Source organism: Euprymna scolopes, chromosome 43 (assembly GCF_053919585.1).
Source record: "Euprymna scolopes isolate OS-2025 chromosome 43, ASM5391958v1, whole genome shotgun sequence".
Taxonomy (NCBI): domain Eukaryota; kingdom Metazoa; phylum Mollusca; class Cephalopoda; order Sepiida; family Sepiolidae; genus Euprymna; species Euprymna scolopes.
In genome coordinates, this window is record NC_136524.1 from 50,226,101 (window position 1) to 50,247,956 (window position 21,856).

General features: G+C 34.4%; 1 protein-coding gene and 1 pseudogene across 5 annotated transcripts in view; one reads left to right on the top strand and one right to left on the bottom strand.

Annotated features, from left to right (window-relative positions):
* LOC145268339 (E3 ubiquitin-protein ligase HERC2-like) overlaps positions 1-21,856 on the top strand; it is a 500,726-nt gene that overhangs the window by 357,142 nt on the left and 121,728 nt on the right. For all 5 annotated transcript variants that reach the window (XM_080123842.1, XM_080123845.1, XM_080123844.1 and 2 more), the window contains 8 exons: positions 878-968; positions 1,235-1,412; positions 5,709-5,962; positions 7,831-7,975; positions 11,573-11,798; positions 17,891-18,059; positions 19,942-20,170; positions 21,039-21,338. In XM_080123842.1, the coding sequence (XP_079979968.1) occupies positions 878-968; positions 1,235-1,412; positions 5,709-5,962; positions 7,831-7,975; positions 11,573-11,798; positions 17,891-18,059; positions 19,942-20,170; positions 21,039-21,338 (1,592 nt within the window). The remainder of the gene's footprint in view (positions 1-877; positions 969-1,234; positions 1,413-5,708; positions 5,963-7,830; positions 7,976-11,572; positions 11,799-17,890; positions 18,060-19,941; positions 20,171-21,038; positions 21,339-21,856) is intronic.
* LOC145268555 (5S ribosomal RNA) lies at positions 9,412-9,529 on the bottom strand (annotated as a pseudogene).

Consider the following 21,856-nt stretch of genomic DNA (forward strand, 5'->3'; position numbering starts at 1 on the left):
TGACTTTTTTTATTTGTTTTTTTTTTTAGGTAGTACGTCTTACACGTTTTTTTGTTGAATAACAGAAGACCATTAAACAACTCCTTAGTGACAAATGTATATTCCTCAGAAAAACCATTGGAAAGTTGTTGTTTTTTTGTTTGTTTTTTATATGGAATGAAAAAGGATTTGGAGAAGAAGGAAAAAAGAAAAGGAAATGAAGATATGTCAAGTCTGCAGAAACATGAATTAAAAAATAATAGTAGTAGTAGTACTAGTAATAGTAGTAGTAGTAGTAGTAGAGGCGAATAAAGATAAAGAAACACTAAACATGCAATAAAATAAAATAAAAAATTTAGAAAGACAGCATAGTAAAGTCTGTAAAAACATGCGAGAAGCAAAGTGATTATTCAGTAAATCTCTAGCATTAATAACAAGATCCATGATGAGGATCCGATCTCCAATAAAATCTTGCAAAGCAACAATCCTGCCAAAGGAAGCATATTTGCATATATTTCCAGACAATAGTGTGCAAGGAAGAAGATAAAAAACAAAATGATTTATTTATTATATATATATGCAATAAATGAGAATAAATGTTTCATTTCAACTGTATCTCTCACGGTTCAAAGTAGCCTAGTGGTTCGGGTCCTTTCTAATGAAGCCAGACATGACTTCTGTTGCCGGGGTTCAAATCTCTTGCCTGGCATTAATCGTGACACCCTGCACTGATGATTCCCAAAAGGATGAAACACTAGTGTCTGTAGGTATTTAATAATTATCATAGTAAATAATATATATATATAATTTTAAGCTGCTGTATTTTTTATTATCTGTGTTACCATCTATGTTTTCATTAAATTTTCTTTTTAAGTCAATATCTGAAATTTCTTTACAGGAGGACGGCATGCTCTTGCATTAACTGTTGATGGTAAAGTATTTTCTTGGGGAGAAGGAGATGATGGAAAACTTGGGCATGGTAACCGAGTGTAAGTATTTTATATGTCTATCATATCTACATATCCATCCATCTATTTGTCTACATATCGTTCCATATCATACATGCATACGTCTATCAATACATTCATTCATCTATCTAAACACCTGTCCATTTATTTATAAATCCATCTATTTCCATTTCTTTGCGTTTAATATTTTTATGATTTAATATTATTATTTGTATTATTATTTTTATTTATTTTTATTGTGTATTTTTAAAAAAATTTTATTATTAATAATTTTTTGTTTCATTCAGACGATACAACAAGCCTGGACTGATTCAAGCCCTAAAATCCAAAAGAGTCAGAGATATCGCTTGCGGTAGTTCTCATAGTGCGGCTATTATTTCCAATGGAGATCTTTATACTTGGGGCTTAGGAGAATATGGGAGGCTTGGTCACGGAGATTCCACTACACTGCTAAAACCAAAACAGGTATATTTTTTCCATCTGCATGTTCTTTTTGTTTTGTTTTTTCCTTCATATTGCTTGATGATATTTCTGAGTTAAGGAATTTTTCTTATTTCTATTGTTTACATGTCTCAAACTGTTTTTTTTTCTCCATTTGGTCTCCTCCTCCTCATCATCATCATCTCAGGCGGGTTGCCCAAACCAAATGAAAAAAAAAGGTCTTTTAAATGTTGCCTATTTTCAGCTTCGCATATTTGTGCTCTTTCCAAAACATTATTCATGACAGATTGCAGAATCTCTGGATTGCAATCTAACTCCCTTATTTCGTTCCTGATGTTTTCCTTCAATTCTTGCAGGGTTTCGGGTTTGACGTTACGAGGTCTGCCAGCTCGCAGAACGAAATAAGGGAGTTAAATTGCAATCCAGAGATTCTGCAATCTGTCATGAATAATGTTTTGGAAAGAGCACAAATATGTGTAACTGAACATGGGCAATATTTAAGACATTATTTTTTATAAAGATTGTTTGAATTTTGCATTTTTATTTTTAAAATTTCCTAATGTCTTAGTCAGACCAAAGTTAATACCCTTATATAGCTTAACATCACTAGTGCATTACAAGAGTTTTGTCACCGCATAAGAAGAATTACCCAACATATAAAATCCATAATAGGTTCTTTGATAAGACGGGCACGTTTGATGTGAATGTTTCTGTTTAGAGCACAATTGGAGCATGTTATTTGGCTTTTGCATTTTAAACTAATTCAAGCTGTTATATATAAAAATAATTTTATAAAAATCAGCAGTGAGTTTTCTATAGTGCAATATAAACTACAATCTATTGTGAACTAAGTCACTACAGGGAGGCATGTGGAGCTTTCTTCTGGTGCACTGCAGTGCGTCCCCGATTAGAGCAGGAAATCAGTTATTTTATTTCAATGACAATTTGAAATGTTTAACATTCTTGATCTTTTTTTACATGGAGTTCACCTCTTATCAAGGCCTAATGGCCACTCAGGGATAAGGGTTATTGTGTGTACAGTAATCAAAGGGATAGTGTAGCAATAGTATTGGAGAATTGGTAAGGTGTCATTACTTAGGGGAGGCGGTTCATCAGGATCTTCATTCAATACTAGGCAATGTTGGGTCTCCCTGCTAGTAACACACACACACATATATATACATCAGGTTGACGAGAAAGTTCTTGTGGTTTTTAACTTTTAAATTTGGATGAACATATCTCGGCTCAAACAAAAAGTTATTGATCGAAATAAGCACCATCAGAATCAACCCTACTTTTACCATTGCAAAAGAAACGTATTTATGCCAGTAACGTAAAAATCTTCTGTTCTGGTGGTGATGAAGTTGCTGAAGGCGTTTTTGATATCGTGTAGGTTTTTGAAGCATTTCTAATGCAGAAAGTTATCCAGATGCTTGAAAAAGTGGTAGTCAATAAATGAGAGTTCTGGAGAGTATGGTGGATGAGACAGTTTCGTAACCCGATTTTTTTCAACTTCTGCAAGGTTGGTTTAGTAAAGTGCAGTCGGGCATTGTCGTGGAGAAGAATTGGACCTTTTCTATTTTTGTCAATAGAAAAGGTTCAATTCTTCTCCACAAGGTGTTGTTGTTGAAGTTTCTGATGCATTTCATCCATTTGTTGACTGTACTTCTCTGCCGTAATGATTTCGTCTGCATTCAAAAAAACTGTAATCGATGAGACTAATCGCAGACCACTAAACAATCAGCATGACCTTTTGGTGTAACTCTGGCTTCAGGAAGGAGCTTTGGCGGCATCTAACCACTGAGCTGAGCATCACCAGTTGTCGCAAAGAACCCACTTTTCATCACAAGTAACAACTCGGTCGAGAAACAAGCCATTCTTGTTGTATAAAAGAAAGGAAGATGACATTTCATAACAGCATTTCTTTTGGTGCTTGTTCAATTCATGAGGCACCTATTTATCAAGTTTTTTTGTCTTTCCAATCTTTCAAGTGGTTGGAAATTGTTGTGTTACGTCTAATTCAGAAGCAATTTCTCAAACAGTTGTGTGTGGATTGGCTTTGACTAAGACTCTTGATTTATTTATTTTGTTTATTACAAATGAGCCACCACTTATCAAGGCTCAGAGGCCACTTGAAGATATGGGTTAATGAGTGTACAGTGGTCAAAGGGAACGTTGTAGTAATCATTAATAGTAAAAATTTGGTAAATTGGATTACTTAAGGGGATGGCTCATCAGGAATTTGTTCATTTTGGACTTGAAGACTACCAAATTGTAGTCAGTTGGAAAGCAGGAAAATTGAACAGAGTTCCACAGACGTGCAGTTCTAAGACGCAGATTTTAGCATAAAGAATAAAAAAGGAAGAAATTGCTACTCAGAATCAAATATTAAACACTAGTACACATATTGTTAGAAATGGAGACTTAAGATTTACTAACAAAGATAGATAAAGAGGAAAAAATATAGCTTATTTTTTTGTTTTCCTTCCTATCATTGTGGTTGCCTTCTATTACTGCTCTATATACATATTGGACAATGTTTCAATCACTGTATTATATATTGATTTGTTATATCTATTGTCTCAAGGAAAATTTGACAATGTTTTATATATAGTGGCCCACAAACTGTTTCGCTATATTACAGTGCAGCTAGACTAGCATCCGTCTCAAGCCAGTAATCAAACCTACAACCGACTATTCGATAGTTATCAGTTCTCCTCCAATGCGACAGGATCGGTGCTTATAACTCATATATCCAATGTCTTTTATATAAACCTTAGTGGAGGTACCCAGCGTTGCCCAGGTGCTTGTAGGTGTGTGTGTTGGGGGAGGAGTAACAAAAAAAAAGTTTTTGGTAGGTAGGTAGGATCGAACCAGGAGCCTTGAGGTGAAGATTGAAAATCAAGTGTGAAAAAAACCTGGCATTTTACCGCTGCGCCAATAAGGGAGAGTAACAGAAAAACATTTGAATTTATTTAAGAATTAAAAAATGAGGTGGATTTGGCAGTTGCCCGTTTTAATGAGTTAATGAGGTCAAGTTTGACTGCGGGATAGTATTTACTGCTGAACGTTATATGTTATCGGAAAAAGACTAACCCACATGCGGCGAGCGACAAATGTTGAATATTTATCTTACCGAAATCGAGCAAATTAAATAGACAGGCGAGCTTCGTTGTTAACTGTGAGATATTACGATTTATATGTGATATAAAAAGTTTTAAAAAGTTGTGAATCGAGCGACCGCTTCTCTGAAAAAAGTCTTTTGTAGACACGCAGAAAAAGCGAACACACATACATACATTTTCGCTTTTATATTTATAGATTAGCAGCCACTTTAAAATTCTCCATTTGTTTATTTGCAAACAAAGAGCTTTGCATTATGCTAAGTAAGCAGCACACAATATCATTTACCGAAAGTGCTCTACCCCAGAAAGAGGCTTATATAGTCATCCACAGACTATTTCGCTATATCACAGCTCCAACCCCAAGCCAGGAATTAAGCCTACAATACTTATAAAATACTTAATCTTATGAGACAATATGCTAAAAGTTCATTCACTTTTATCACCCATCACCATTTATTTGTAATAAAAAGTTGAATAAAAATTCAAAAGTTTGTATTTAACTTGTATTATATATTAGTATACAATATGGTTATCTTCAAGTCCAATGTGAACAAATTTTTGATGAGCCATCCCCTTAAGTAATCCAATTTACCAAATTTCCACTATTAAAAATGACTAAAACATGCCCCCCCCTTAACCACTTGTACACTCATTAACTCTTATCCTTAAGTGGCAGCCGGGCCTTGATAAGTAGTGACTCCTTTGTAAAAAAAAAAAAAAAAAAAAAAAAATTATTCAGACTATGATTCTCATCTTAGATGTTACATTCACAATGTGTCTGCCGTTGTTACCTCTTACGCTTCCTCAGATGCATCAATTTAAACTTGCTAGTGGAATTGAACCGGTATACCTGCAGCATTTATGCTAGGGAGGTTGAATCCGCATCCTCCGAAGGAGGAAGTGTCAAGGGAATATACAGTTCACAAGCAGTCCCCAGTCGCATATATATCCCACTCAGGAGAGATGGTGAGGTAAGGTTTTATAGTTCTTGCGAGAAGGTGTCGCCATCCTCCTACATACAGCGCTTGATATGCCCAAATAGTCACCCATCTGGTACTGACCAAATTCAATGTTGCTTAACTTCGATGATCTAATAAGAACTAGTGTGTCAACCTGATTATGATGTATCTATCTGTCTTTTGAATTTAGAAATCTTCAAGTCTACATATATTCAGATCTTGTATTCCATTTTCAGATCATGGCTCTTGCTGGACAACGGGTTATACAGATCGCTTGTGGTAGCAGAGATGCACAAACGCTGGCTCTTACAGATGAAGGGCAGGTGTATTCTTGGGGTGATGGAGATTTTGGAAAACTTGGACGAGGAGGAAGTGAAGGTTGCAGTGTACCTCATGCCATTGACAGACTTTCTGGTCTTGGAGTCTGTCAGATTGAGTGTGGGGCTCAGTTTTCATTAGCTCTTACAAAAATTGGTGGTGTCTGGACATGGTAAGGTTTTTCTTGGTTTTGTTTTTTCAGTTTATGGTGCTTATTTAGAATTACACTTACTTTAAAAAAATAAATAAATTTTTATGATGTAGGTACTTTCACGGAACAAAGATGTCATATTCCCAAAATCACGTAAATTGATCAAGTATCAATTTTATAGTAAAGAAAAGGAAATTTTATGATTTTTATCTATTAATAATAAAATCAATAAGATAGCACGGGCCATAAATTTTGGTAGTAGAATTTACTTGTCGACTTTGGAATTTTACCACATTTTAAAAAACATACCATGTCCCCCCCCCCACTCTTGCTTACTCATATAATTTGATTTTGTCAGTTAAAAAAAAAAGAAAATACTTGATCTATTTACATGCTTTTTGGAATATGACAACTTCGTTCCATGATGAATATTTACATCATAAAGATTGGTCTGTATTTTTTCTTTTTCTTTTTTTTTTTTTTTAAGTTTAATTCTAAATAAGCACTTTTTTATGGAAGTGTAAATAGCTTTGAATAATTTTTTTTTTTTCTTGAATAATTTTGTTTTCTTTTTCTTGAATAATATTTTTTTTGCTTTTTTTTCTTGAATAATTTTTTTTTTTGCTTTTTTTTTCTTGAATAATATTTTTTTTTTGCTTTTTTTTTCTTGAATAATATTTTTTGCTTTTTTTTCTTGAATAATTTTTTTTTGCTTTTTTTTCTTGAATAATTTTTTTTTTTTGCTTTTTTTTTCTTGAATAATATTTTTTTTTTGCTTTTTTTTCTTGAATAATTTTTTTTGCTTTTTTTTCTTGAATAATTTTTTTTTGCTTTTTTTTCTTGAATAATTTTTTTTTGCTTTTTTTTCTTGAATAATTTTTTTTTGCTTTTTTTTCTTGAATAATTTTTTTTGCTTTTTTTCTGGAATAATTTTTTTTGCTTTTTTTTTCTTGAATAATTTTGGATAGCTGTAAAAGAAAAAAGACATTAATACATTTTTTTTTTTTCGTATTAGATTATTTAGACTACTCTCATCTTGAATGTTATTATCACAACATTGTACTCTATACATAATTTGGAATGGAACCTATCATTAAATCCATGGGGCAATTTGGTTTTGTTCCCTCATGACTAGGTAAAGTTTGAACTAATTCATAATTGTATCTCAGTATCGCCCCAGGGTAGTCACATGACCAAAATAATAATAGAGATAGAAAATAAATCCTTCTAAGACAAAGATTATCTCTGCAAACTATCCCCTATCTGACCAAGTGGCTATAACACTTCATATGGAAGCTGTATGAAAAGGTTGAAAGCTTCAAGTATCTGGGTGTTAATTTTGTAGCCGCTGGTCAAACGAAAGACGAAATCAACACTTGTATTGATCTAGCTAGTACTGCTTTTGTCCATCTTCAAAATTGCGAATCTACAAAACCATGGTCAGAACAATTCTTCTCTGTGGATGTGAGACCTAGCCATTACAAAAGGAGGATCTTCATCAACTCGAGGTCTTCGATCACTGCCGTCGTCATATCCTGCATATTCGCCTCTCCAACCAGATCAATTTAATTTATCATTTCTTAGTTATTATTTAGTTCTCTACAAAGAAAAGGGATGGAAGATATGGGATAGCTTACACTCTTTACTTCTGTATACTTATATCCATGCCTCTGTTTAGTCTGTAGGGGCAGCTGCGTATGTAACTGAGGCAAGGGTTGTGCAATCCCTAACCACACCTCTTCTGATTCAGCACTGCTTGAGTCCAGTGGCAAGGAGAAGTCCAGAACGATTGGAAACAATGCTAAGATAAGCGTAATATAATGCTACCTGATTAATTAATTAATAATGTGATTTTTAATAAAGTTTTTCCCTCCTTAATTTTCTTTCAGGGGTAAGGGTGACTATTTCAGACTTGGCCATGGTACAGATACACATGTGAGGAAGCCACATTTTGTGGAAGGTTTGAAAGGAAAGAAAATCGTTCATGTTGCAGTTGGGGCACTACATTGCTTGGCTGTTACTGATACAGGACAGGTAACCATTTTTTTTCTTCTAGATGCATCCCTATAACTGACTATGTTGGTCGGACAGCCAGTCCTACTTGACTTTGAACTTTGAAACCTGATGACATAGTTCATTCTTTTACTTAGGCTACGTATTTTATTTTAATTGCTACCTTAAAATATATTCTATTTGTGATGAGAGAAGATGTGGCAAGACCAAACAAAGTCTAACATTTTATATTAACTTTTGTTTTTCATCTATATTAAACATAGTGTTAGTAAAAGAAAGATGGTGCTTGACAGATCGATTTTTTTAATGTTATTTTAAGTGAAAACATTATTACAAGCAAGCAAGATTGATAAGTCAACAATAATTAAAACTTGTAAGATTTATGTTTTAATGCCTACAAATTTTTAAAAACTATTTTCTTTATAAAAAAAAAAAACTGATTAGTTTACATGATTTTTGGAATATGATATTTACATTTTGTAACTGGTGCATACATCATAAAGATTTTCTCTTTTCTATTTTTTGTTTTATTAATATGGTGGGGGATAGTTATATGGATGAATTCTGGACAAAAACCAAAAGTTGTTCCAAATTCCAAAGTCTGTACATTTGACTAAGAGTAAGAATGAGTTAGCAGTAAATCAGAAAAGTAGGCGACACAAAGTCCGCAGCAAACAGGGTCAGATAAAAATTTTTTATTTTTTATGAAAAAAAGAAGAAAAGGACCAGAATTATACAAAATGCAAATATAGATGAAAACTGGCTTTATTTGCATTTTGTATGATTCTGGCCCTTTTCCTCTTCTGATGAGAAGCATTTAGCTTTAAAATACCATGGCCTAAAGAGTTTTTTTGTTTTTTTTGTTCTTAACTTTCCCCTTTTACTTTTCCTTATTGTTCTGATTCCTTATCTTTTATTTAATGTTTGATTTTCTTAATAATGTTCAGCTTTTTTTTTTATCTTGATAAGTTTTACTTTAAGATATTTTTTAATAACATAATCTATAATATAAATCTCACCTGTCTATTTAAATGTATCAATGTATGTATGTGTTTATGTATGTATGCCTAAAACTTTCAACAGAGGCGACGGATTTTCATGAGATCGCTATCATTTTGAAGCTCGACCCTTCAGATGACAAATATCAAAAAATTGGCTAGTGGTCGCTTTTTTCACCGATGTTTCCGAAAGTCATCCACTCTTTTCGATTGACTAGCCTTAATTTTGGTTATACTAACTTCTCAACTCACCAAAAATAAACACAAACTCATAATAAAGAAACCAGGCCTCCATTAAGCCTCAAGAGATAATGGATACCCCAGTAAGGGTAGCTGCACAAGTAATTCTGCAGCAAAGATTGAACAATCACCAACCACACCTGTCCTGAATCAGCACTGCTCGAGTCCAGTGGCAAGCAGTGCTAGATGACTAGAAACGATGCCGAGATAAGCGGAGAGCAAATACAGCACCTGAAATTCCCAAATGGTCACCCATTTTAGTACTGACCTGGCTCAACGTTGCTTAACTTTAGTGATCTAACTGGAACTGGTGTGACAGCATGATTATGCCGTATATGTATTAAAGATAAAAAGGTTTATTAAACAAAACATACCAGCTGAGCAGAGTGATTAAGTAATTGCTAGGCTACCAAGTCACATGCGGATTTGTTCTCATTTTTTGATAGGTAAAATAGACAGCTCCATTCTGCTTATAATATACGGCAATTTGAGAATTCTATGCGCTGTATGTTCTCTCTGCTTATCTCGGCATTTCTTTCCAGTCGTCCTGAACATACACTTCACTTGCCACTGGTATTTAACAATGTCAAGAGAGGTGTGGTTGGTGATTGCGCACCTCCTGCCATAAAAATTTCATATGCAGGCACTCCTTCATGGGTATCCATAGCCTGTCAAAAACTGAAGGAGCCCTCCGCTCTTGATTTTGCTTATTTAGACGCTATATGATACCCTAATTTTTTTTAGGTCATCAAATCGTAAAGATTTTCTTGTTGGCATTGGTTTCCCTGATAATTTTCTCATCAGAATTCTTTCTAGAAACACATTGGGTACTTACGGGGGAAGGAGATCAAGCATCCTTAGTGAAAATGATTTTTGTGAGATGAACTAGATTCGAACTTGGAACTCCCAGATTGTCAGTCTGTGTCACTAACCACTTTTTGATATACATGCAAGATATGGCGGTTCAAAATAAAATAACAGGAAAACTTAAATATATTTACTTAATAAAATATACTTATCTGTAAAAAAAAAAAAATATTAGTGTAAACCAAAAATTATGGAAAATTATCAAGTAGAATTTTAATAAAAAATAAAATTAATTTACTGTTAAGAATTCATGATCAAGCCAGCATCACATAGAAGATTCTCTCTTTCATATATATATATATATATATATATATATATATATATAAAAACAGTAGATGTATGTTTGCGTGTGTGAAAATATATAACTGATAAACTTTTAAATTACTGGTCACATGACACTGAAATTAGCAGGAAATAGTAATCATACACCAAAGATGATTTATAATGAGTAAAATCTTTGTTTGGATGGATGAATAATGTACACAGAAATATATCAGCAAGTTAAAATGTTCATTTCAACTTGTCAACATATTTCTATTAGTTTTGCGCATCCGCGAATTCATTCATAGTTTGAAGTGGTTAAATTTTAATTCTTATCTGTCTGTGGATAGCTCAAATGGTAGAGAATGCAACTGGAGTGCTACATGTTTTGGTTTCAATTCTAGCTAATGAAACCCAAGTCATTTTTTTTTTTTTTTTTTTTAAATTAATGAAATCAGTACTATATAATATTCAATAGAGAATTGGCTCTGTAATAATAAATAGGAAATTTGCATTGATTAAAATATAATTAAGCATATTTTACAACCGCGCAAGGCCGGGTGTTACCCCTGCTAGTCTCATATAAACAAACCACACAGTTTTGTTGTTTGGAGTTTGTGAAGTTCAAATAATAAATTAATTTTATTTTTTTATTAATATTCTACTTCGCAGACTGGAGCTTTTTGATCATTTCTGCCTGTGTCACATCCTGCATGTGCCTTGGCAACACCTCTTGCCAAACATGGTGGTCTGAGCACAGTGCCATATCACCTCCTCCCAGTGGGCTCTTCTTATGAGACGCATTCGTTGAGCTGGTCACGCCCTCCACTATCAACAAGGCGATCTTATCAGAGAAGTCATCGATCCAGTTCCTCCTCAGGACTGAAAGAAGCAATTCAACGGCTAGCTTAAAACGTAGCTCAGAATTGGTAAGCAAAATACGAAATTAATTCTGGATTCGACAATCTATAGTGCTAGTCATTGGAACCATGACTAGCTATTGATAGTGTCAGTGTTGGCGATGGATCGCCGGGCTTGGTCAGCTATCATGCGAGATGCAGTGAATTCATGGAAGGAGCCAGCTTTAGCAATCTGGGGTGAATGCTGCTTCAAGACAAGTCAAAGACTTGCTTAAGTTCTGTAATTTTTAGTCTATAATATTTTCAACTGCTAAGTAAGTATAAATAAGCATTTTTTTTTTTCTCTCTCGTATCAATTCTTTTTAGTTAAATGTAACTTGTCCATGTTGCAGGTTTATGCCTGGGGTGATAATGACCATGGTCAACAAGGTAATGGCACGACGACTGTCAACAGAAAACCTGCCCTGGTACACTGCATGGAAGGATACAGAATAACCAAAGTTGCCTGTGGATCATCACACAGTATTGCCTGGGCAACCACAGATTTATCGACACCTACAACACACGAACCCGTTCTATTCTCTGCTTCAAGAGACCCACTCGGTGCTACACTGCTTGGTAAGAATGTTTTCTCACATATTTCATCAAACAAATGTACAAAAAAAAAATGATATCAATGCTAATAAATTTGATCATAGATTAAAGTAGTTTGCTTGAAGCATTGTTTCATGTGTATATAAGAAGAAAATTAAGTTTATAGAGAGCAGAACAATGCAAAGGTGTGACAGATCGACTCAAACTGACACAACTTAAGATATATAATGATGGAATAAGCTATGCAGTTTATCTTTTATTGATCCAATTCATTTATATATGTATAACCATATACATATATACATGTTACTTTTAATACAATATTTTACATGTAGGATGTTTTCCTTGCATCAAGTGGTGTGTCCATGATGCTATATTTCGAGATGTCTTCCCTTCGTCAGGTGTGTTTTACTTTCAAACATGCATGGCAGGTTTTATCGCAGAAATTTTAAATGAATTTATCTGACTTCGATAAGGTATGGCATAAGGGGCCTACTTCACAAGACTTCCAACTACGGTATTACTGGAAATTTGTTACTCGATATTATTTGCAGTTGTTTTTATATTAATATTTAACCTTAATTAGTTAATTATCTTTGTATTATTAACTAGTTTTTTTTATTTTAGTTATTTGTTTTTTGTTTTTTTCTGCGGTTCTCTCAGGATCGTTGAGCATTTTAAATTTTGAGGATCAGTGAAGAAACCAGATAACACTATAGAATTTTTTATTTCAAATAAATCAATTTTTTTTTTTTTTTCTAGTCTAAAGATCGCCGATTTCTTCTGGTTTTGTTGAAGAAAGCTTTTCTATGTCTAACAGCCATAGTGAGAAGTGCTGGGACATATGCACAACTATTGAGTTCAATTTCACTACAGTAGAAGCATCGGTAGAATGAGAAATTTGAAGATCTGATAAGAAACTTAACAGGATTGATTTTCAAATTTCGAATAATACTACTGCAGTAAAGTAGAACTCAATATATTAACACAGCACAATCATATTGACACACTGTTTTTCACCAGATCAGCGAAGTTAAGAAATGTTGAGCTTGGCCAGTACCAGATGGGTGACCATTTGAGAAGGCTAGGTGCTGTATGTACCTTCTGGGAAGGTTGGGCATGGAGCCAGCATCCTCACCCCGAAAAAAGAGCTCCTCCCTACAGAAGCGTCTACAAAGTTGTAGATGGCCGATGCCCCGATGGCTACTGTTGATGATGATGATATTAACACTAGTCTATATTCTCTACTTGAGCAGTATTTATACAGTACCCAGATATATCAGTCTCCATCTTTATCTAAATGCTAGTATGAAAAAAGATACTTGTTAAATTTTGTGGGGGAAACAAAAAAGAAATCTGCTTCTTAGTATTTTCAAGAGAGAGCAAGTAACTATGATGAATGCATATTGTTTTTATTGGCAAAAAACATTAGAAATTAGATAAGAAAAATATTGGCACTTTAAGAACCTCATTTCCTATTTGAATTATATTATGTAAAATCGAAAACCAAATAACCATGTTTTGTTTTCTCTAAAATAAACTATTTATCTTAAAACATTGAACTTTCAGTTTTAAATGTTTTTAACAAAATCCGACATTTTTTTAAATTTCTTTTTAAAGTCAAAAGCTTGTTCATTTCTTTAAAATGAATTATTTTCTGTGTGTATGTCCAGCTAGAGAAGAATGGGCCAGACGAACGAACTTATCAAGGCCCGGAGGCCACTCAGGGATAAGGGTTATTGCGTGTACAGTAATCAATGAGATAGTATGTAGTAATCATTAGTATTGGAGATTTGATAGAGTGTCTTACTTAAGGGGGCGGTTTGTCAGGAATTTGTTTATGTTGGATTTGGAGACATCCAAGTTGTAGTCAGGTGGGAAACAGTCGAACGGAAGAGAGTTCCACAGTCGTGCACTTCTGAGAAAGAAGTTTTGTTCATGGAATCTACGTTTGGATTTAGTCACAGATAAAGAGTGGGGAAAATTCTTGACAGTGGTTTCAGCCAGACGGGTGTTTCTCATGAAAGATTGACGAGGGGGGACAAGAGATTGAAGCTCAGACGAGCACTTGCCATGGAAATAACGATAAAACAAAGACATGCTCGCAACGTCTCTTTTGTGGGAGAGAGGTTACAGGGAAGAGAAAAGGGCATCCCCCACTAAACCTCAAAGTTTATTTCGTACTCTGTCAAGGCAGGATAGGCTGTTTTTAGCAGTTCCTGCCCAGATGTAGCAGCAGTACTCCATCCTTGGACGTACTTGGCTTTTATGCAAATAGAAAATTGCATCAGTAGTGAGATATCTTCTGGAGCGGTAGAAGGATCCCACCATTTTTCCAGCATCCTTGGCAACAGACCTGATGTATGTGTTCCATTTCAGATTAGAAGTAAAGCTTGTCAAAACATGGAGCCTCCCCAAGACGAGAGCCATCCATTTCAATTGATGCTAGATGGGGATCAGAACGTTGATGATGTAAAGATAGAAGCTTGTTTTGGATGCATTAAAAGTGACCAGCCACCTCTTCCCCACTGTACCACGCGCTCAAGATCAGAGGAGTGAGAATTTGAGAGAACTTTGTCATTTACGGCCTTTGATGTGTTGCCATAGATGGTCGTGTCATCAGCATAGATGTCAACGAATGATTTAAGTATGTGTTTTGGGAGATCATTGATGTAGATCAGGAAGAGAGTTGGGCCCAGGATTGACCCCTGAGGGACTCTAGCATTAATACTGTGGGCCTCTGATTTCTGCCCATCAACCACTACTCTTATGAACCTATCAGAGAGAAATGATTTAATGATTGAGAAAACATTTCCAGTAATACCGTAGTTGGAAGTCTTGTGAAGTAGGCCCTTATGCCATACCTTATCGAAGGCCTTTGATATGTCAAGAGCAATTGCCCTGGAAAGGAACCCTTTGTCAAGAGATTCACTAATCCTATGAGATATAACCGTTAGCTCATCTTCTGTAGATCTTGCAGAGCGGAAACCATATTGCATGTCACTAAGAAGGTTGTTTCTGTTGAGGTGGTTGACTACTTCTTTATTTAATATGGATTCCAACAACTTACTCATGACACACAGGAGACTTATTGGTCTGTACTGAGAGGGAGATGACTTTTCACCTGAATTCTTAAATACAGGGCATACTGATGAGGTTTTCCAGGGTGTTGGAAAGCACTTCTCCTTAAGGCAATGCTTAAACAGTTTTGTAAGTATGGGGGCAAGTTCTGGTTGGAGCTTTTTCAGCACTATAACTGAAATACTGTCAAGGCCAGTTGCTTTACTGGAATCAAGGTTCTTGATTAACTTGGCGACCTCACGCACAGATATTTGTATGTTGCATAGCGTGTTGTCTGTTATAGGAGGAAATACAGGGAGTTGATGGTCATTGTCGCATAGGGTAGAATTAGCTGCAAAGTTCTTGGCAAATAGTCTGGCCTTGTCTGATGCTGACGAGATGACCTTGATGATAGTTGGGGTAGAGTGCACGCTTCTGTTCAAGATCCTGTTTGCTATTTGCCAGAACTGGTGGGAACCAAGCCGCTACTCAGCTACTTTGGATTTAACGGACTGAGCATATAGCTCTCTTGCATTTTTTATTACTCTTTTACAATGGTTGCTGGCAGTCCTGAAGGCAGCTTTAGTCTCGGTACATCTATTACATTGGTAGCTATGGAAAAAGTGATTTCTGTGCGCGATGGCAGCAGCACATTCAGGGGAGAACCATGGCTGGCTACATCCGGTAACCTTGCTAGTAAAAACTAAAATAAAACAATCTAAAACAAATATAAAGAGATATTCCCTCAGCATTGGGTTGATACGTAATTTTTCATTTAAAAAAAAGGTATTCAAACAAAAAAGGACAAACATTTAAAAAAAAAAAAAAAATGCTCATATGGGGATTCTAAAAGGTGACTTGTGATTGGTTCTTTTTCATCCAGTTACAGGGCACATAACAAACTCTGTTAATAATATTTAAGACACTTGTGTAAACCAACACATTTCAGATGAAAACATTACATACTAACGCAGCATGGCAAAAGTTACGAAAAATGATCCAGTCAAAAAATAATTACAATTAAAAATAGAATTTATCAGATTATCAAGTTTTATTGTATGTTTTAATGTGGAACAGTTTTAAGACCAATTCAGTATGGTAAACAAGGGAGATAACCATTGACTTAAATTGATAACTTATGGGTTCACCATTTTTAAACTAAGATATTTCAGAATGTAATTGTAGGTGATTTTTTTTGTTTAAAATACATTTAGCATGTTTTCTACTGGACACTTGTTGTAAATTTTTGGAATTTGCTAATTTCACCATGACAAATAAGTATGCAACAATGTTTTCAGCTAACACGCGTTGGTTTAAAAGATAAACAATCTAAACAAGCACCATAATTTTTCAATAGCACTGAAAAATAGAGCATTTCCTATCAAAACAAGGTAAATTTCTATTATGGGTGTGAGTTCTTCACTTCTCTTACTATAATTATTTTTTTTAAACATATTCACCGTTAAACAATGTAAGGGGCTACTATTTGGGACAACGTTTAGGGGAGATGAGCAAGAAGTTGGTTTATTTTACTTTTAAACTTCTGCATGTCAGTACAGTCAGGGAAGCGGGTAGCAGGAAGGGAATTCCAAGGAAAGAAACTGCTAGAGTAGAAAGCTTTCCAGCATTTAGAGACCACTACAGTGAAGGGGTGTGATTTAGCTACTAATTGGGTCTATCAGGAGTATGTATGTTGAGTAGGGAGTAGTGCAATGAGTTCTTTGGGGCACATTCCATTAAAATACTTGTAAAACAAGCACAGGAATGCAAAATTGTGGTGATGGGACAGGGGTTGGAACTTAGTTGACAGTACAGGACCTTTTAGATTGGAGACTCTTCTTTGGACGAGGGAGAGACTAGCAGTAGATGCACCAGCCCAGATGTGGCAACAATACGTCATGCATTGGCAAATGGTGACTTTGTAGAGATACAGGATACTCTCAGGTGTGAGTAGTCTTCTAGCACGATAGAAGTAACCCACCTTCTTTGCAGCAGCCTTTGCAATACCGACAATGTATTTGTTCCAGTTTATATTTCCTGTGAATGTTAAACTGGGGAGTTTTATTTTTGTCTTATTTCTTTCTTTTTTTTTTTTTTTTTTTTTTTTTTTTTAAATCCAGGTAAAGCAGATTTTTACTTAAATTGCCAGAGCCTCTTATGAATTTGAGTTTGCTATTTTTAGACTGAAATCTGATTTTTATTTATTTTTATTTTATTTTATTTTTTTTTTCTAAATCAGAAAAGGCTGATTTTGGCTAAATTACTAAACTCTTACTACTTTATTTTGTTGCTATTTGGTTGGATTTTCTTTCTTTCTTCCTCTGTTGGAGGAAACGTCGACAATTAACCTGGATAGTGAATATGTGTGAATATATACTGTTATATATGGACGGCATTCCAAATGTATTGCCTCTTATTTTTTTTATTCTGCACATTTGGATCAGAGGAGGATTGCAAATTGCATTGTTATGATGAGTGAACTTAGACATACATGACCTAAAACCTTTCTCTCTCTGCTGCAAATATTTACAGTGTAAAACTCTAAGAAAGTTCAGAAGCAGATGTATGTCATTGAATTTCTGGCAAAAGTGTATTGAGAATAGTGGTGACTGTAAAAAAAAGAAAAAAAAAAAAAAAGGAAAAAAAAGCTACTTGCTTTACTGGTACCAGTCCCATCTTCATAGCTCTTAGACTTTTTGAGTAAAAAAAAAAAATATAGGAGGCTTTACTTTTCATACGATCCTTGTATGACAAAGTATGCTCCAGATGCCCATGCTCAACAACCACTTCATTGCTAGCAAAAGTGCATTGAGAATGGTAGTTACTATATAGAAAAATAAATTCTGTATCAGAAAAGGTTGCTTATTTTAATGGTATCACTGCCATCTTTATAGCTCTTCAACTTTTGGAGTTAAAAAAAATATAGAATGCTTTACTTTTGGAACAACTCTTATCTGTCTGTGATAGCAGATTATAAACTGAACCTTGATCTATATTTATTTAAGTAGAGGTTGAATAAACAGCTGCTTTATTCTACTGGGGTTTTTTTTTTGTAGGTTTGAATGAAGGAATCTCTGATGATGGAGCCTCATCTGTGGCACCAGCGACTGCTGCCAAGCCTAAACGTCCATCCTTATCCAAAATTGTCCTCTCCCTTGAATCCGACGCTAGTAAACAACAAGCTTTAAATCAAATTTTGACTGCTCTACAAATCATTTATGCCAGGTAAGTCAAAGCTTCTTTTTTTTTTTGTTTTTCTATTTTTTTAATGCATTCATTTCAAACAGAGCACATTGCTTTGGAGACGTAAGTGCTTCTGTGAATTATATATCTATTTATTTTAAATAATTCATTAAATAATTATAATTACCTCTACAAAAAACGGCGATTAGAAGCAGAAAAGATGTGGTCCATCTGGAGAATCATGAAAGTCTCATGAAAAAAAATAAAAACAAATGGAGAAGTAATGGACATGGTTGGATACAAGAGATCCCTTCTCAATACCATCAATTTTTTCGGCCATATAATCAGGGTTGACGGATTAGAAAAACTGTTATGGAGTGGCAAAATATGTGGAAACAGCAGCGGAAGACAGCGCACAAAATTCAGACATTTTAAACAAATTTACACGAATAAAGAGGGCACCAATGATGAGCTCATGAGAAATACCGAGAACAGGGAAGATGATTGAGATTGTCGAACTGACTTCCTCATCTTGGTTGTTATCGTCACAACGTTTCGGCCGTTTTGACCTCCGGCCTTCATCAGGTGTTTTGTATCGAACTGGGGAACCGTTTGTTAGGAGTCTCAAACCCAACCCTTTATTATTATTACGGGGGTACCATGTTCGGACTCCAGCTAGACTCTGGGACATAGTTGCTGATTCTCTGTTTTGAATGTTACTTTTTCACTGCCTTTGTTCAGAATTGAACTCAGCACCTTTGGGTAACTGTTGAAAATACAGACAATTACAACAGAGAAGATGTCTGCAAGAATAGACCAGGCACTTGAAAAAGAAGAAATGTCTCTAAGTGAAACGCATAGTAATAATATAAATAATACTGGTAAAATATTATAACAATAATTTAATAATGTCAAACATAAAAGCTGGTCAGTAAAAATTTAAGAGCCTCTGGTCTACTACTTTAGGCTCCAGACCATAAACTTGTCTCCACCCAGTGGTTGTACATATTTTAAAAGTAGTATGCTTAATTAGCATAAGTTTAAGAAAGAGCCTTTTTTCCTTTTAATGAAGATAGCCAATAAAGTTCATATAAATTTTTTACTTTGTTGTCATCCTACTACTTTCGACTCCAGGTATAACTCGCCTCCACTGAGTAGTTGTATATATTTTGTCTTCTTTTTGATATACTTTGAAAATTCAAAGAACATTACACCATGATATCATCCTGGTCCAACTTAATACATGCGTACTGTTGTCCGAAAACCAACACACGTTGTGTGCAATTTCAGTCGCAAAAGAAGACCAAAACAAAGAATAGCAAAATAACTCCAACTAGCTTGTTCTTTGTACCTATTTACAATACCTCCCCACGGGACAGAGTTAGACACCAGGGTCGTTTTTTTAATGTGGAGAAAAGGTACGAAAATAAAAAAAAATTGTCTCAGTCGTGAAGGATTTCTCCTCCACCGAAAGAGAACGAGAAATGGAAGTGCCGCATCTGAAGAACAGATAATACACTTTGATCTTGGCCAAAAGGTAGCAGCAACATTTATTTCCTCAATCTCTCTTTATCACTATGACATCCCTTATGTGATCGTCTTTTTGAACATCCTTCATGCCTCGCGCGTGGTCGTAAACATTATCCACGTCTCTCATGAGATCTCATCTTTCTCATGATCGTTCTCATTTTTATAATCCTTTTATCCTCCTCCGGTGATGTCGGGTTCGCATGCATTTACGTACATGCATCCCTACTATGTTACACATGTCAGTAAATAAATAATTGAAAATTATTGAAATCTTTCAATATTGTCATTATTATTCTTTATACCTTGTCTTGTGTCTAACAATGTTCTTCCACAAGACTGCATTGTCATAGCCTTCAAACACAATTCGTTATTTTTATTTTTATTTTTTTTTCAGAGATGCTATTGTTGGATCTTTGATGAAAGAAGTTCAAGCTGTTAATATTAACAGTGGTCTCGAAGGTCATCGATCCAGCCAATTTAATCAATCAACATCTATAATGACCGGATCTATTGGCACCCCTGAAGAAGTTACGCCAGTCATACATTCAAGTTCCACCCAAGCAACACAACCAACAACTGAGCGTGGAGACATTAATGCTATGGGAGAATCTGCACATTCGGATGTAAGTAGAAGTTTTTTCTTTTGCGTTTATGAATATGTAGAAATTTTGGGTCTCGTTTACATTTCAGATGAAAACATTATCATCAAACCAGGGAAGAAAATTGGTTCTGATGAAGTGTTGTCCCTGAATTGGGATTCTACTGAAACATGTATGCACATATGTAACCAATAATGTTTGTATAATGACTATGTATATATATATATATATATATATATATATATATATATATATATATATATATATATATATATATATATAGACAGAGAGAAAGAGAATAAATGACAAAAATTATATTCCAAAATTCATGATGTTAACCATCTTATAATTTATTCCTTTAATTCCTGAATTTTCTATCTTAAAACTATATGAAAAAAAATAGTCCTTTGTTGAAAAATTACTTTGCTCTTGCAATCAATTCATTAGTTTCCTTTCAAGAATTTAAGACTTATTATAGTAGGAATCATCAGTTATTTGCCATGAAAAACTGTTTTGGACATTTAAAAGACAAAATGGTATTATATCTCGTGGTTCCCCAGCAATGTTAATGAAATACCAACTTTAAAAAAAAAAAAAAAAAAAAAGTTTTTTTTTGACTCCAGGTTAATTTTTTTGTTAACTTATGCTAATAAAAATGTTTAGCTTACCCGTTTTTTTTTTTTTCTGTTTGTTCAAGAAAAAAGTATTTGTTATTTACAAAACTACTGTATTTTTTTTTTTAGAACTCGGACAAATCCTTTATACTACTTATTACATCTTTTAGTTATTTATATTTTTATGTATTTATATCATTATTTACTTTATAATAGTTTCATATTGATTATAGTTTTATTCATCTATTTATATATATATATATTTTTTTCTTTTATAGTCCTATTACCCTGGGGAAATATCTTCTTTCCCTAGTATGCACAGCTTGGCTGCAAAAGTTTCTCCAGCAACTAGCATAATTGCAGAGACATTTACTTCTCCTGATCAAGTAACCAGCACTCTGGAGACTATCAAACCTGCCTATCCAGAGGGATTAGACGATTTTACCAGTAAGCTAACTGCTGATGATGCGAGAGTTCTCGTAGATCTTTTGAAACTTGCTGTAGCAGGTCGTGCTGGTGATAAAGGAAAAGATACTTTGTCAGATATCCTCACCGCTCTTGGGAAAGCTTACCCACAGGTAATTGTCTCTCTCTATTTTCTTCATTTTCTTTTTCTTTTTTTTTCTCTTCTTTTTCTGCTTCTTTATCTTTTTCTTCTGCTTCTTCTTTAACTAAGCGTTCTTCTTTCTTTTCTTGTTTTTTTCCTCCTCCTTCTTTCCTCCTCTATTTCTTTCTTATTATCCTGTTGTTCGTTTTCTTCTTCTCCTAATCTTTCTTCTCTTTTTTATTCTCTCTTCTTCGTACCACTTCTTTCTCCTACTTGTTGTTTTTGTTCTTCATTCTTCTTCCTCCTCTTCATTCTTCCTCCTCTTTGTGATTGTTCATCATCATCATCATCATTTAGCAGTGTTGCCTAGGGTCATAAAAAAATAGCTAAATAAAAGTTAAATAGTGTGAAATTTTTCACTTTTGCCCCCTAGAAGAGAAATTCTTTATTTTTTTGTAAGTGAAGGGTGAAAAAAATAAAATTCAGGATGCCTCCAGAGCACTATTAAAACTAAACTTTTCTTCTCCCTTCCCCATTCTTTGTAGAGAA